Raw genomic sequence first — 17,399 nt, 5'->3', positions numbered from 1 at the left:
GTTGGGCAAGGCTCATGGAAAGGGGGCAAAGCTCTGAGCCGGCCCAGCAGGCTCCGTGGACATCCGAATGACAACGACTAGCCGCATCCCTCATCTCGTTGGCCAAAAGACATGAAGAAGGCGAAGAGCGACGATGCTTCTTAACCTTTTTCTTGTGCTTTGACTTACCCAAAGACGAAGACTTCGACAAGGAAGTGGTGGTGATGGCTCCATGACCGATCCAGCGAACTCCTCTCGACCAGGACCTCGAGCTGCACGGAGCCGACTGCTGGGCCTTCAGAAGCTTTTGGGGCCGCTCCCGCAAAGACTTCGGGCCATGACCTGACAGTCGGAGCACGACTTCAGGTTGTGGTCGCGCTCCAGACACCAGAGGCACACTAGATGTGGGTCCGTCACTGACATAAGCTTGTGGCAGGAGCCACAAGGCTTGAAGCTGGTCCGCCGATGTGACATCCCTGTGCACCAGGAGTCAAACGAATCGAAAAGTAGTTGACAAAAAGTTTTTAAAAAACTGTTAGTTAAAAAGTGGCTAGGGTACCACTCTCTACAGATCTGCGCGGGCTGGCGTGGAAAAAGAAAGAACTAACGTCAGCCCACAGGGGCGGTGACTAAGTAGACACAGTAGAAGTCAGCCGACGCAGAGTCGACCACTGCCACCTACCGACGTGCAAGGTTACTGCAAGGCAGGGTGCATTATAAGACATGTGAGGGCATATCTACATGAGCAGGTATGCCCTTGTGAAGTCTAGTACCATTATTAGGACAATGAAAGTGATCAAGCAGGCATGTTAAAGGTATGTACTGGGTATGAGAAGTTGGCCTGATATATGATGCTCACTAGTTCTAGTGATCACCTTGTATCAGTCCAAACAACCCTTATGGTGATTGGTTGTAAGTCAACCTTATAGACCAGCTACCCTAATGGTAGCATGGACAAAGCAGTCTTAGGCTAAACTCTTTTGGCATGTGAAGCCAGCTGTTTTACCACAATATAACCCCTTGAATACCAGATAAAAGCAAGGACACCACACAGGTTGTTATGAAAATAAACAGTATATTTATTAATAACACCTCTGAACTCTTTATGAGGTCAGAGGGCTAAGCACATGACAATCTCTTAAGAAAAATACGACAAGTTGCACAAAATTACAATGGTGCCCTAGGGGCACGACAAACCATATACTAAGTAAGTGGAATGTGAAAGTCGATAAAAGGAATGGAGCTGTCCAGAGGCTGTAGGATCGATGGGACCACGCTACACTAACTCTAGGTAAGTAATAGGAGGCCCACGGAACGCGTGTGCAGAGTGTGAACTCACACGCGAGATGCGTAACAACGTCTATGGACAGTATAGTTCAAGTTAAAGGTGAGTACGGACAATCCTGACTAGGTAGGACTAAAACGACTGTGGAACTGGACACTAGGACAGTTAGACTACCCTTGAGCCCCGAAATGCTCTCGTTACCTCACCCACGGGCTGCGGGTGCATAGGTGCCAAAGTGTGTCGCGTTCTAGCGTTGAAGTCAATGGAGCCTGAAAGAAAAGATGCTGCAGGCGACCAGGAAGAAGATGTCTGGTGCGATCCAAGGGTGGATCGGTGAAGACGAGGACCTGAAAGCAGAGGGGGACAGTGTTCAAAGTCACTAGCCAGGGACCGGTGTGGAACCAGGAAGGAACCAGGTGCTGTCGTCGCAATCAGGTGAAGAGTGGGCGCTTGACTCTGCAGCCACGTGGACCAGGAGGTGTCTTCGAGGACCAGGATGGAGGCACGAGCTGTCCCACGCAGGCTCTCGCTGTCGGCGGTGTCGGATCCGGAATTGGAGTCAACAGGCCTTGGCAAAGGCAACCCACGCAGTGAGTGGAAAAGACGTCTGGTGCGGACTAGGAGAGTCCGGGGTGCCCCTCTCTTGGAAGGGAGCAAGGGCCAGTCTGGAGCAACCCGACCAGCAGCAAAGATTCAAAGGTTCGTCGTCTAGGAGGCCACTAGCCAGCCGGCAATTGACCAGACAACGCGTCGAGCAGCAGACAAGCAGAAGGGCCCCACGCAGATCTCGTGGATGCTGGAGGGCTGATCTTCGGTGCAGGGGCTGCTCAGGGCTGGGGCTTCTCAGTCCCCAAAGAACTTGGTCGAGTTTACCTCGGGAGTCGTGCTGGAAGCGAAGTGCAGTTTCTTTCAAGATGGTCGGTCCCACGTGTCTCGTCGCACTCACGGATCTCAGTTGTGCTGCAGATGTAGGTTGAGGTCGGAGAGGTCTGGGAATCCGGGTCTCGTCGGGCTCTGAAGTCTGGATCCTCGAGGGAAGACGACAAAATGAAGCCGCTGGACGCTTGATGGTGCCTGCAGTTGCAGGGTGGACACTCCTTGCCCACAAGGGAGATTTCTTCAGTCTTCTGTGGAGCAGAACGTCGAAGTCCAGAGTTTCTTCTTGTAGAGTAGTTCAGGATTAATCTAATTTGGAATGGGACCAGCTCCTACCTTTATCCTGCTGAAGGGGGCTGCACTACTGACTAGGTCCCTCCCCTGGGTGGGACCAGGAAGGGGGGTGGTTACATCCCCTATCCTTTGTCCGGTTTCCTGCCAGAGCTGGAGTGCCCCAGCAACTGGTTTGAACCGGTGTATGCACAGGGCACCTTGTGTGCCCCAGGCATGTATCATTCCTTTCATGCCTATCCTACCCAATACACAAAATCCTGTCTGGGGTGGTGCTAGCATCTCCCAAGGCAGGAAACCCTTTGTCCAAGCCGCCCTCGCTGGAAGGACTCCCAGCAGCAGGAGGTCAGACTTGTGTCTGTGGTGGCAGCATCCATTTTGTGATGCTGAGGCTCGAGTTAACTGTAACCGGGGTTCACAGTTCCATATATGTCGTGTCCCTCTAGAAGGGTGGAATGCTACCCCCGTCGCCAGAATTGGCGAGGGGGTAGTATTCCAATTCGTATGACACCTTACTCGACATGTTTTGATAATGTTATACCAGAGTTAGCATTTAACCGCGAGGTTGATAATGCACTTAAGAGTATATGGTATAGCGTTATCATGGAACAGCTATTAGGACTTGGTTCCGCAACTGCAGATGGGCTCAGCTCATCCCAGAGCACCATCTCACATAATTCCAAGCACTCTGCCTTCAGGATTGATAAGGCCTGCCGTAGGAGTGACTGATAGGAATATATGTGTCCATTTTAGGGTTAGATATAGGTATACTATATCTAAAGCAAAGGGTGTTTACACCACCTCGCCCCAGCTGTCATGCAGCCAGTTGTGTCAGTTTTAGATGGCCAGCCAGGGGTGGCATAATACATGCTTCAGCCCCTGGTAGGCCCTGGGTACACCTAGGCCCTGGATACCTAAGGTACACTGTACAGGGACTGATAAGGTGGGCCAGTACCAATTGGTAAATGCACCTAAAGTACATGGTTGTCAATTTAGGGAGAGAACAGCTAGGCTGTGTGTCTGATTAGCAGGCCCACAGCCAGAGAAAGTCGTAAACCAGTGAAGCAAAAAGCAAAAATCTGGGGTGACCATAGGATCGCAGACCCCAGTCTCCTACACTGGGCACTGGACATTACAAGTTACCCAGCTACGTAATGGCTGCACAGAAAATAATGGTGTTTGGTATCAAACAACTTGACTCAATAAACCTATACTGATGCCAGTATTAGACCTATTATGACATGCTTCCAGTGTCCCCTGAAAACCTTTGAGTCCTCAAGTGTGCTGGCTGACTGGTATCGTACAGCCTATTACCAGGGACCGGTTTCTGACCCCTGTAGGTGAGAGTCCGCGCTCTATGAGCCAGAAAACAATGCCTGCTCCGGAGGAAGGCAGTAACATCTCCTCCAGCAGGATGGCTAGTTATTTGGCATATCAAGGCCAGAAGCTTCAAAGCTCTTGCCACCTTTGCTATGCGACCCTGGCATAACCCATACCTAGTGGACGCCACCCCCTGCCTTGAGGACCATTTGGCACATAACAGGTGGAAAAATTAGATAGTCGGAAGGCATCACACTTTCATGCTTGGCACACCCCAAAGTTGGGCCACCTGAAGTGGACAATCGAGAAAGGGTTTCACCATCTTGGATTTGGTAAATCTAGGAACTCTGGGTCAGGATTATGCCCACTCTCCACAGGAACTGGATGTAGTCACCCCAGGGGTAAATAGCCCATCATAAACCACCCTACAATCCACTAAGCTACCATAAATTCAGTATTTATGGGCCCCATTGACACCAGGAACTGGGAGTCGTCTACTGGGAACCGAAGGAAGGACAAGAAGAGTTAAGGTAGTGAGAACAGAGGTCTTGCACCAAAAATAGCACCAAACCCTGCCTGGTGGCTTGCACCGCAACAATCACATGAAACATCTCGTCCAGAAGATGAACAACTTCCACAAACCCTTGGAGGACTGTTCTCCCATTCAACAACTGAGCATCTCCCTTAGGGTTGAGGAGCCATCTCCTTGCCGGTCCCTCGGTGCAGCAGGGCAGTCCTCCTTCGGTCCTCCTTCCAAGTCAGTCAAGTTCAGAATTGTGAGTTCCATGGGGGCGCCCTATTTATGTTCCCAAAATGCCCACAGGGTAAGACAACCGGCTTCTTCTCCCCTGTCCCCAGTGCCAGCCTGTAGAGAAGTTAACAGGGCTGGGATGCCATCCTGTAACTCTGCACTTGCCCATGCGGCTACTACTCTTTCCACAGTATTAACAACAATTTAAGTTTCTTACTGTTGGATCATGTAAAAAAAAAAAAACATGTCCCACTTTTCAACATAAAGCATCATGCCTTTTGGCTCATTAGGCCTGCCTTCTGGGTGACTTATATATATTAGAAAGGGGTATTTGGGCTTTGCTATTATCTTAAATGGCAAAGTTGAGTTAGCAGTTTAAAACTACCCTTTCAGTATGCAGTGGTAGACTGCGAGACATCTTTTACATTGTCGCTCTCTGGGTGGCACAACAAGTGCTGCAGTCCCTGGGGGGCACTAACTTATAGGCCCTGGGCACCCCGGTACCATATACTAGGGACGCACAAGTAAGTTAGGCTACACCAATTGGGGACACGCCAATTAAGTATACACCATTTTAATAATCAGTGCACATGCATTGAGGCCTGTTAAGCAGGGCTCAGGGCATTTCAGAGTCATTACACCAGCACATAGTAGTCAAAATGGGGACTAAAAGTCAGGGTAAATTTACAAAAGTCTGTTTTCTTACAGATTTCTGTAACGGTTTCACTGAAGGGGAGTAGGGGTTCAAAAGGGGAGAGTCCTGGCTTGAGCACCCTAGTCAAGAAGTTTGTCTTGACTGCCACTTGGGTTAGTGTAAAGTCCAGGACTCAGTCACCCTACGCACCAACACTGCGAAAGAGTCTCCTTCCTCCTTAGCCACAGTAGGAGGAGAGATCAGGCCAGTGTTGGGTGAGGTATATAACCCACAGGCCTCTGCCAGTTCCTCTTACCAGATGTCCTGTTCCTGTTCTGGCAGCTGGAAACCATAAGGGGCCATGGAGCCCACTCATTTGCCTCACTCTCAAGGACTGTCAAACAAACAAGGCATTGGCTCTTCATCGGGAAGCAAGGACTCGGGTGGCACCAGAGTCGATGTCTGACATTCCCCAACCGACTACGTGTCGGAGTCAGGAATAACAATGGGGGAAGCGCCGCCTAGGCGCGCCGGCACTGGAGCGGGTGCCACGGAATGTCTGTCTCGCCGGTGCTATGCATGGGGTTCAACATGGAATCCATGGAGCCCGAATGTTGCAAGGGCGAACCCACCAGTGTGGGTCCAGTAGGGGCCCCTACTGTGCCTATGGGGGCCAAAAGAGTTCCAGAGGAGCGAGGCTGCCCAAATATAAGGTGAATGGCCTCCTAGCACTCCTTCAGCTGGCCGGGTCACTTTGGCTATTGAAAAATCAGGGTTATGCAGAGCACACCAAGATTCAGGTGTGGCCGACTCGCGGGGCCTGGAGTGCCAACACTCCCGGGTCTTGTCAGGATACTTCGACAGACATGGCTTAGTTGAAGGCCTCTTCAACTTCTTGTTTGACTTACCCACGTTCAAATAAGACTTGGAGTGCGCTTATGACTGTCAGGAAGGGCTCAGTGAACAGTCTTGGGATCTTCTGCATGAACTGAACCTCTGTTGTTGCAAAGTCAATGGTTGCCAGGCAGCGAGGACCTTGAGAGAGCACTCCCTCAGCGCCTTGGGATGCATGGCGCGGAAGACCTTGCAGGTCTTGGAGTTGTGGACACACTCCAAACACCATGAACACACCAAATGTGGATCTGTTACCGACATTTGCCTGTTACAGGCCCACACAGGGTTTGGAACCAGGTGGTTTCTTGGGTGACATGACCTCACACCAAGAGAAAGTTTATTTTTTTTAAAGCTCGACAAAATGTAAAAAAAAAGCAGGCCAAAAAGTGATTATGGGATAGCTTACACCAGTTCAGCCCCATATGGCACGGAAAGAAAAAAACGGACATCACATGCAGAGGTGGCGCTTATATAGGTACCGTGCATGACACTTGCGGCACAGACTATGCCACCTACCGGCATGCAGGAGAACTCCTCCAAAATTTTCTGAATCCAGTATGTCTATGGATATTCTAAAGTAAGGAATTTGCAGCTACAAGTCTCTATCAGATCACATATCATAATAGTTAATTTCATCACTGACTTCAATCACCATAAACCATCTGCAACCATGCTCACACATTACAATTAATAAAGTATTGACGCCTTTCAGGAATAATCATTACTGCTTTGTAAACAACATAAATAAATCTTTGTACAAATATAAAGCGGTCTGTAATATTTTCTTAAACTTAAGCCACAAACATGTAGCCATAAGCTCAACCAAATTGAGGTTGTTGCACCCCTAGGCTACACAACAAACTTTGCTTGGTTTACAGGCAGAAAGTCGCAATTGGGGTTTGCGGTTTGGAGCCCATCATGTCAGGGCAAACTTTGGGTCTAAAACAGCTCCGCAGGGCATTATAGGGTGCTCCCTCACGTCTTTGATCCTGCAAATTATGGGCAGTGCATTTTGAAAACTTCCTTTGGGGGGAGGAGTTGTACTCTTGCCGTCCCACCCTCATCCCCAATACTCTCCTCTGCTTATTGGTAGTGCCCCTGTCATTTGAAGGACACCACATCAGGGCGAAACTTGGGTCAAAAACAGCCTGCAGGGCATTAAGGGGTGCTCCCTCACGGGAGTGTGAATGCTGAATAATTGGTTTCAGCAGCATTTTTTTATTGCTGCTGGATGGCCTTGTGAAGCGCAGCTTCCCCATTTATTTTATTTGTTTTTGGGGACACAGGCACCCCACATGGCTATAGTGGTTGAGGACAGCTCGGGGAGCCCACCCCTCTGCTGGCCCGGCCCAGCTGCCATTTTCCTTTGCCGGCAATGTAGCTGGCAACACTCTACTCACCTACTGGCCCCATGCGGGCAGGATTTCTACCTTGTGGTGGTCACAGCTCCCCCCAGAAACAGGCCCACCACAGCTGTGCAAGCACTGCAGTATTAGGGGCCCAGAGATGGGGTCATGGGCCCCTTTTCTCCTCTTAGGGCAGGTCAACTGACTCATCCTGCTCGGATGGCATCAGGACCCAGAGATTCGGTCATGTTTACCTTTCTTGCTGCTTGAGAGGTGCGCAGCCGCACTCCCCCGGTTGTCGTAGCATTGCGGTCCCGGAGATGGAGCCCCTTTCTATTTTTGGGAGGAGGTGGGAGGGCAAGGCTTGCCCATTCACCCTTTGATATCTTGGGCTCTGTTGGACAGTTTGGCGCAGTTGTGGGCTCATTATGCTCCTGATGGTGAACCCTAGCCACTTTGGAGCCTTTTGCTCAGGCATCTTGGCCTCTAAGGAAGCACACTTTGCAAGAAGCTGGTTCCACTGACTCCCTGTGCCATCTTTTCTCCTTTCTTTGTCCTCTGGAGCTTATATCCTGTGTGGGCACTTAACTCGAGTTCTAACGCCAACTTGTCCTTAGGGCTCTAAACTGACCAGATTCCTGGAGAGAGACCCGCTGGCCCTGGGGACAACTGTAGGCAGAGTCCTTAGTCCAAGAGGGCATCAGGAAGTTCCTCCTGCCAGTTGTCCATGGCTGCCACCTCAAAACTCCAAGGTCTAGCTAGAATACAAAACACTCTCTCCACTCTTGTGCAAGAGTTTTTTTATGTGGGGGTTCATAGTTCTAGAAGCCAGACACACCAGGCCTATCCCTAGGGTGCCAAACCAGCTTTCCACCCGTGAGCCAACCCTTCTGCACAGGATGCTGGGACAATTAAAGAACCAGATGACAGAGAAAACAATCTACGATGAAGTCTGATGATGCCCTGCAGGTTTGACAGCTTGGGATACAAACTATTCTATAAATACAACGTAAATGCTGATGTCAAATATAATTTGTGACAGCTTTAGTCTATTTGGTAATATACATGATCCTTCACGAGGAGCAATTTTTATTAACCTAAAAAATGTGTCCCAACCATTGCAAATACTCTGCAAATGTGAAAACACTTACCTTCCCACTCCATACCGGGGCTTTTAGAGTTATTGCGAGGACTAGCACTTCGTCTGCAGTCTGTGTCCAGATGATCCTGCCTCTGACGCTGTTCATCCAGCATGGCCGTTTCGTGCACAGACTTAATGTGACGCTGAAAGAGAGTATAGCCACTCATTGATCCTCCAGCAGTAGTCCCCATGGGAACATTACATGGGCCATAGGACATCTATGGAAGGCAAAACATGAAAACATTTGGTATCCTGATAGAGCTTTTATCTAATGCGCAGAGACTGACAAATTTACTTTTTCTATGAATACATGTTAGAAATTGGGTCTCTAGTTGGCAGAGGAGTGCATCCTGTCCAAGTAGGGACAACAATCCTAGACAGGGTAAGCTAGATAAACACTAAACGATAACCTGTTCTTACCCTCTGATAGCTTGGTACAGAGTAGTCAGGCTTAACTACAGAGGCAATGTGTAAAGTATTTGTGCAACATACACAGACACACAATGAAAACAATACAAAGACTCCACACAGGGTTAGCCAATACAGAATATCTATATGAGTAAAACAAGACGAAAACAACAAAAATCCAATCAGTAGAAGTAGATATGAATTTTTAAAGAATAAATGCAAAAACAGTGCTTTGAAGTCTCTAGCGTTAAAAGGTTACTTGACGTTGCTAGGGACCGAGGTAAATCCAAAGTTCAGTTCGCGAAGAAGGGCAGGCCGGCTAAGAGACTCGTGCAGGTCCCCCTGAGCCTATTCAGATACAAGTGTGAGGTCTCTCTCCCCCTTTCTGCCCAGGAAGGCTATCAGAAAGCAGATGAGTTCTCTGTCAGACCCACCCTTCTTGTGTTTGTGGCTGTCTAGAGGGAATACACAAAGTGTAGCTGACACTCAGACCAGATGCGCATTGGAGACAGGCTGCAGGCACACAATAGTAATGTCAAAATCAAATTTACCACTAAAGAGGATTTATCATTACCATTCTAAAGATATGAAACATGACCTAGCTCCTCTTAACTAATCAGGAATTACAGCTTTAAAGTATTTTCAGGAATTCCCAAACTAGCCGAATGGAGGAGTAGGCCTCACAGTTGTAAAAGAAAACTAGTTTACAGTTTGTCACTACCAGGACATGTTAAAATTTTAAGTACATCTCCTACCTTTTACTTACACAGCACCCAGCCCTTAGGGCTACCTTGGGTCTACCTTAGGGGGGACCTATGTGTAATAAAAGGGGAGTGTAAAGCTTGGCAAAAGGTATTAAATGCCAAGTCTAAGTGGCAGACACAGGCCCTGCAATGTCAGGCCTGAGACAGGTTTGAAAGGCTACTTGTGTGGGTGGTACAACCAGTGTTGAGGGCCCACTAGTAGAATTTAGATTACAGGCCCTGAGTATATGGCATACCACTTTACAAGGGCCTTACAGGTACACTAATGTCAATTATGTATACGTCAATGTCACCATGCTTTAGGGGACAAACACATGCATGTTAGCACTGGGTAGCCCTCAAAACCCTGCGCAGATTTCTCCCTCTGCTCCCGAGAGAGGCCAAGGAGACGGTCATTCGCGCTCTCATACTATCCAGATTGGATTATGCGAATGCCCTCTACTGCGGACTCCCAGCCTATTTGATCCACCGCCTCCAGGTAATTCAAAATGCCGCGGTTAGGCTGCTGTTCAACATACCCAGAAGATCTAGTGTCCGTCAACCCCTCAGAGATCTTCACTGGCTCCCAGTTGCTCAAAGGATCTTATTTAAGATCCTCGTGCTAGCATACCGAGCACTTCATCAAACGGGTCCAGCTTATCTGAGAAAAAGATTTTCCCTTTATGTTCCCAATCGCCCTCTTAGATCAAGCAACCTCCACCAAATGACTGTGCCAAAGTTTAAATATAGCAGGCTCGGCGGCCAATCCATCTCCGTCAGAGCAGCGAGAGCTTGGAATACTCTTCCGCTTCTTTTGAGAACATCCCCATCCATCATGGCGTTCAGGAAAGGCCTTAAAACCCACCTTTTTACCATCACTGCCTAATGGATGTCTCTCTAACTCCGCATGTAATATGATCTGTCTCCCTTTTCTCTCGCGCCAGGATACTATACTTTTTAGTAATAGAGCGCGCTACAAAAGCCTCTATAATAATAATAATAATAGTAGCAGTGGTAAAGGGCTCAGAGTCCTAAGGCCAACAAAAAGATACAAAAACACAGTTGATGGACAGAATGTAGAACAATGTCATACATTCACCCCAGTACAAGGATCTGGGCCTAAATCCATTGTTTTTTTGCACTCAACACCACCCTGGGTTAGACACTGGCTATATGCAAATCAGCTCTGACCCTGTGCCTCATGGGAACAGTCCAGTCCGAACTACCAAGCCATGTCTTTCCCAGACCGGAATCAAGCATCCAAGGACCGGTTTCTGGCTATCAGCCTTCATCAGCCTGGATAGCTTGACTCCAGTGGTGTGGAGAGCCTGGGACTCACGTCTGAGCATACCCAGCCCACTCGGGGTGAAAATTGCAAAAAACACAGTTGATGGACAGAATGGGTCAGACTGATTTGCATATAGCCATGTCTGAACTGGGGTGGCAGAGTGCGGCACAGGGTCAGACTGATTCGCATATAGCCATGTCTGAACTGGGGTGGCAGAGTGGGCTAAAGAACGGTGATGGATTAAACCCAGATCTTTTGACTGGGTGTGAGTGTTTGATTGGTTCAGATGCTCCGTCCATCACCACCCCCTTTTGTACCGCTTTTGGCCACCATAAGTCCCTTGCTCACTTTGCCACTGGATTCTAGCAAGCCGGGCTGAAGACGGCTGTAGTGCCAGAAACCGGTCCTCGGAAGTTTGTTTCCGGTCCAGGGAAGGCATGGCTTGGCAGTTCGGGCTGGACTGTTCCCATGAGGCACAGGGTCAGACTGATTGGAATATAGCCATGTCTGAACTGGGGTGGCAGAGTGGGCTAAAGAACGTGATGGATCAAACCCAGATCTTTTGACTGGGTGTGAGTGTTTGATTGGTTCAGATGCTCTGTCCATCACCACCCCCTTTGGTACCGCTTGTGCTATCGTGGGTCAACGACAAAAGCTGTTTGGGGTGGAGGTGCTTCACACCTACACCCAGTGACCTTTGCACCCTGTCGCCCCAGTGCCACTGGTGGCGCAGTATCTACCCTAAACTGAACCTTACCCAGTGTTGGTTCAAACCCCTAAAGACTGAGATTGTAAGTCAAGTACTTACCTCCAAATGCATAACACAGTTTTCCTCCCATAGGATTGCATTGTATTATATCTATTGCATACAACTGTCTAACTTTCCCATTGCTAAGTGCTATTGTTTCTGAGTGACAAAAAAACAAAGTATTTGAGACTTTAGAGCATTCCTTCTGCCTTGCAAAAGGTTGTTATTGCATATTTGAAAGTATTACTACTTTGAAAACTGTTTCTTTCCTGCAACTGAGTATTTCTTGGTTCTAGAAAATAAAATAACCAAATAATTTTATATACAAAACAATTGGTCTGGATTCAGTCTGAGTGTGCGCAATCAATGCTTAACACAGCCCGCTGATAAGCCTAACTGCTCGATCACACTACCGTAAGGAATATGCTACTTATCAGTATCCATCTGTTCTTGGCATGTAGGGCTGCTGACATTCATATCTGTGCATAGATTGCAGCCTAGTGTTGGGTCCGGATGATTGCACTTTGTTGTCCTGGAAGAGTCTTCGAAGTATCACAAGATAGGTGACTCCTCCCCTGGACTACAGTGCGCATGGGCATCTTCTCCATCCTTAGATTGTTTTTCGCCATTGTGGCAAAGATGGAGTATAGAAAAGTAAGAGATGTCCATGTAAATGTATGTAGAAAAAGTCCTGCAGCTGTGACAGGCACCGGGGAAGAGGGTGGGCGATAAGAATGTCAGCAGCCCTACATGCCAAGAACAGATGCATACTGGTAAGTAGCATATTACGTTCGAGGCAAGTGGGCTGCTGAATTCATATCTGTGCATAGACTGTATAGCAGTATCTCCTCTAGCGGTGGTCAGCTGCAGCAGTTTGGAAAAGAGTTTTAAGGACAGCCTGGCCTACAGCAGCTTGCTGCTTTGCTTGTACATCTACACAGTAGTGTTTAGTGAAAGTGTGTATGGTAGACCATGTAGCTGCCTTACATATTTCTTCTAGGGGAATGTTTCCTCGGAAAGCCATGGATGCCCCCATTTTACGCGTTGAGTGTGCTTTTGGGGGAACTGTTCGAGTGCGTTTAGCTTTATGGTAGCATATCTGAATGCATTTGACTATCCATCTGGCTATTCCTGATTTTGAGATGGAATTCCCTTTATGTTGTGGTGCAGAAGCAACTAATAGTTGCTTTGTTTTTCTGAAGGATTTGGTTCTGTCAACATAATATAGCAGAGCTCTTTTCACATCTAGCGTGTTTAGATCTCTCTCAGCCACTGATTGCGGGTTTTGGAAGAAAACTGGCAATTCTATGGACTGATTGGATATGGAAAGTGGATATAACCTTTGGCATAAACTTAGGGTTAGTACGAAGCACTACCTTATTGTTATGTATTTACATGAAAGGTTCTTGAATGATTAATGCTTGTAGCTCACTCACTCTCCTGAGGGAGGTAATGGCAATCAAAAATGCCACCTTCCAAGTTAGAAATTGTAATTCACATGAATGTAGTGGTTCAAACGGAGGTCCCATAAGCTGGTAAGTACTATATTAAAGTTCCAGACTGGTGAAGGTGGGTGAAGGTGGGTGCTTTGGATGGATTATTCTTTTAAGTCCTTCCATAAAAGCTTTGATTGGGGGTATTCTAAACAAAGACATGTGTTGTTTTGGAGGTAAGCTGCAATGGCAGCAAGATGTTGTCTTATGGAAGAGTATGCCAAATTGCATCTTTGAAGATGCAACAGGTAACAGATAATGTTTTGGATGGGTTGATTTGGTTATTTTTGCAATAAATTACAAATCTCTTCCATTTAGCTGCATAGCATGCACTAGTAGTTGGACGTCTCGCCTCCTTGATAATGTTCATGCAATCAGGGGGCAAATTAAGGTACCCGAACTCTAAGACTTCAGGAGCCAGATCGCTAGGTTCATCTGATTGGCATCTGGGTGCTTGATTTCTCCATGGTTCTGAGTTAAAAGATGTGGCGAGAGGCGCAGTCTTTGGTGGGGAACCACTGAGAGTTCTAGGAACGTTGTGTACCATGGTTGTCTTGCCCATGTGGGAGCAACCAGGATCATTGTGAGTGACTGTTGGCGCAGTTAGCGTGCCACCAGCAGAATCAGTGGGGCTGGTGGAAAAGCGTACGCAAATCTGCCTGACCAGTTCATCCATATCGCATTGCCCTGTGACAACGGATGAGGGAACCTGGCGCAAAGTACTGCCATTTTGAGTTTTCTTTTGTGGCAAACAGGTCTATCTCTGGATGCCCCCATTATTGGAAGAATGGTTGGAGGACTTGAGGGTGAGTCTCCCGTTCGTGTAGCTGCAGGCTGTGTCTGCTTAACAGATCTGCTACCTGATTGTCTTTCCCCGGCAGGTGTTCTGCTAGGAGAAAGATGCCCTTTGGAATGGCCCACCTCCATATGCTCTGTGCTAGGTGAGATAACTGTGGAGTGTGTGTCCCTCCCTGCTTCTGTATGTAATACATGGCAGTCATGTTGTCCGTCCGGATCAACACAGTCTTGTTGTACAAGTACTTCTGAAAAGCTTTCAGTGCTAGAAATACTGCTAGCAACTCTAGGTGGTTGATGTGCACTGTTTTCTGTTTTTGTCTAGAGCCCTTGAACTGTGAATTGAAGTAGGTGGGCTCCCCAACCTGTCAGTGATGCGTCCGCTGTTAGTACTACTTGTGGAACCGGCTCTTGGAACAGTCGTCCCTTGGAAAGGTTTTGTGGGCTCCACCACTGCAGAGACTTGTAAGCACGACTGTTCACCAACACTAGTTCTTTTAATTGCCCTTGAGCTTGGTTCCACTGCTTTGCTAGGCATTCCTGCAGTAGACGCATTTGATGTCGGGTATGAGGGACAATGAATATACAGGAGGCCATCATGCCTATAAGCTCCATGAACACTCGAACTGGTAAGGAGTGTTGTGGCTGAAACTTTTGTATGAGAGTTTGCATATTAGCTATCCTGGCTGGATTTGAATATGCTTTTGCTACTGAGGTATCGATTGTGGCTCCCAGATATTGCTGTATGTGGGAGGGCTGTAGATGTGATTTTGGGTAATTTATGGAAAACCCCAGACTGTGCAGTAGCTGGAATGTCTGGGACGTATGGCTTGCACATTGCGCGTACGAGTTGGCCTTTATGAGCCAATCGTCGAGGTATGGAAACACGTAAATGTGTTGCCTTATGAGGTGTGCTGCTACAACTGCTAGGCATTTTGTGAAAACTCTTGGGGCTGTAGTTACTCCGAAGGGGAGAACTTTGGATTGATAATGTTGTCCTTCTATAGTGAACCTGAGGTATTTTCTGTGAGCTGGGTGTATAGGTATGTGAAAGTACGCGTCCTTGAGGTCCAATGTAACAAGGACGTCGTTCTACTGGAGTAACTGGAGTGCTTGCTGTAGAGTAATCATATGGAAGTGCTCTGAGAGTATGTATTGATTTAGCGGTCTGAGGTCTAGAATGGGTATGAGGGACCCATCTTTTTTGGGAATTAGGAAGTATAGAGAGTATACTCCTGTACCTTGATGTTGAAGAGGGACTGGCTCTATGGCTCCCTTTTCTAGCATGGACGCGACCTCATGTAGTAACAGTGTGATGTGTTCTTTGGACATAGGACGATGTTTGGGTGGTATGTTGGGTGGAGTAGAAGTGAGTTCCAGGCAGTAACCATACTGGATAATTTGTCTTACCCACCTGTCTGTGGTAATGGCTTTCCAGACTGGTAGGAATTGTTGTATTCTGCCTCCGACCGGTGTTGGGTGGTCTGGAGGGAGTGTGATAAAGTCACTGTTTGGCGGCAGTGGAGGCTCTGGTGTTAATGCCGCCACGTCCTCCGCCCTTGTTATTGTTTCCCCTATAACCACCTCTGTTGGAGCCTTTATTAAAGGTACTCTGGGTGTTACTCTTGTATGTAGAGGAAGTCTGTGATGTGTTGCCTCTTGCGGCGCCTCTATAGGAGGAGCGACGAAAGGAACCTCTATTTTGCTGAAACTGAAGTGCGCCCATAGATTTAGCCTTTTCTGTATCTTTTTTCATTTTGTCTAAGATTGAGTCAACTGCTGGGCCAAACAGGAAATCTGGGTTAACTGGTTGGTTGAGGATTGTGGATTGCACCTCGTTTTTAAAACCAGAGATGCATAACCACGCATACCTGCGTAGTAATACACTAGTATTAATGGATCTTGCTGCTGTATCAGCTGCATCTAGCGCACATTTAAGAGAGGCATTAGTTATGAATTGCCTTCCTGAATGAGGTCGTTAGCTTTAGCTTTAAAAGGTTCTGGTAAATGTTGCAGCAAACCTTCAAGTTCATCGTAATGCGCTCTATCATAGCGTGCTAATAAAGCCTGTGTGTTTGCAATCCTCCATGAATTTGCAGCTTGTGAGACCACCCTCTTGCCTGAGGCCTCTAAGATCTTAGACTCCTTGTCAGGAGGGGGAGCATCTCCTGTTTGTGAGTTGGCTCTCTTTCGGGCGTTTGCCACTACGAGAGAGTCTAAAGGTAATTGGGATTTGATATAGGCAGGGACTGAAGGGGCCGCCTTATATTTCTTCTCTACTCTGGGATTGAGTACACGCGCTCTGGCTGGATCTTTGAATATGTCAGGTGCATGTTTAAGTAGCCCTTTTAACATAGGAAGTGTCCAGACATGTTTCTCAGAGGTAGGAAAGGTGTCAAATACAAAGTCCTCTTCTATGGGGTCAGTGTGCATGTCCACATTGTGATATTTTGCTGCTATTAATTGATTGAAAAGAATGGTGTCGTCAGTAGGCGACTGTTTTGTAGGGTATGTGGACGTGTCTGGGATGGGCTGTGGATCATATGGATCGTTTTGGTCATCCCATGGGTTGTCTTGTGCATCAGGATCTTGTGGCTCATCAAAATTGCCATGAGGATCTACTCCCATGTTCTCATCTTCATCATACTGTGAATGTGTAGAAGAGTAAGGCATAAAAGGCATATTGGGATAGAAAGGAGGAGGAGTACAAGGTCTTGAGGGAGATGTACCAAAGTCTTTTTTTTTGGGAGGAACAGGGGAAGGAGTGTCCGTGTCCAATGGTCTCTTTTTTCAATGATAAACTGTAAGCGTTCCTGTTGCAGGGTCTATGTACAGTTTAGACTGTTGCTCACTCACAGGATCAGGATGAAAGAGTTCTTCCTGAACTGTCCGTGGCCTTGGTGCCGATGTTTTTGGCTTAGTGACTAGTCCGTGACTTTTTGGGTCAAGAGCCTTAGGTCGTAGAGCTTTTTCTGGTTCGACTGTTTTAGGCTCTGAGACCTTTTTCGGTTCGACAACTTTGTCCTTGTCGACGTTCTTTGGTATTTTAACAGTCTCTTTTGGTCCGGCGACCTTATTTGGATCGACTACTTGTTTCGGATCGACCGGAGTCTTTGGTTCGATACGTTTGTCTTGTTTCTTGTGCTCAACGACCTTTTTCGGCATGTTGTTTTTGCTCGAGTCGACGGCCTTTTTTTGTGTCGATGGGCTTTTTCTTCGGGACGAGTATCTTCGTTAGATCGACGACCTTCTGTGGCTCAGAGCTCTTTTTCAGCTCTACAGGCTTCAGCTCGATAACTTTCTTGGGTTGGCCGACATTCTTTTGTTCGAGAACCTTCTTCGGTTCGACGATTTTTGGGTGACAACCGTCTTCGGGTCGATGACCTTCGGTTTGAGAACCTTTTTCG

General features: G+C 47.6%; 1 protein-coding gene across 15 annotated transcripts in view; it reads right to left on the bottom strand.

Annotated features, from left to right (window-relative positions):
* Positions 1-17,399, bottom strand: part of NCOR1 (nuclear receptor corepressor 1) — a 1,934,049-nt gene that overhangs the window by 883,297 nt on the left and 1,033,353 nt on the right. For all 15 annotated transcript variants that reach the window (XM_078679968.1, XM_078679976.1, XM_078679969.1 and 12 more), the window contains exon 25: positions 8,528-8,735. In XM_078679968.1, coding sequence (XP_078536094.1) covers positions 8,528-8,735 — 208 coding nt within the window. The remainder of the gene's footprint in view (positions 1-8,527; positions 8,736-17,399) is intronic.

Source organism: Lissotriton helveticus, chromosome 3_1 (genome assembly GCF_964261635.1).
Source record: "Lissotriton helveticus chromosome 3_1, aLisHel1.1, whole genome shotgun sequence".
Classification (NCBI taxonomy): domain Eukaryota; kingdom Metazoa; phylum Chordata; class Amphibia; order Caudata; family Salamandridae; genus Lissotriton; species Lissotriton helveticus.
The sequence above is the reverse complement of the archived record's forward strand: the minus strand, read 5'-3'. Positions and strand labels throughout refer to the sequence as shown.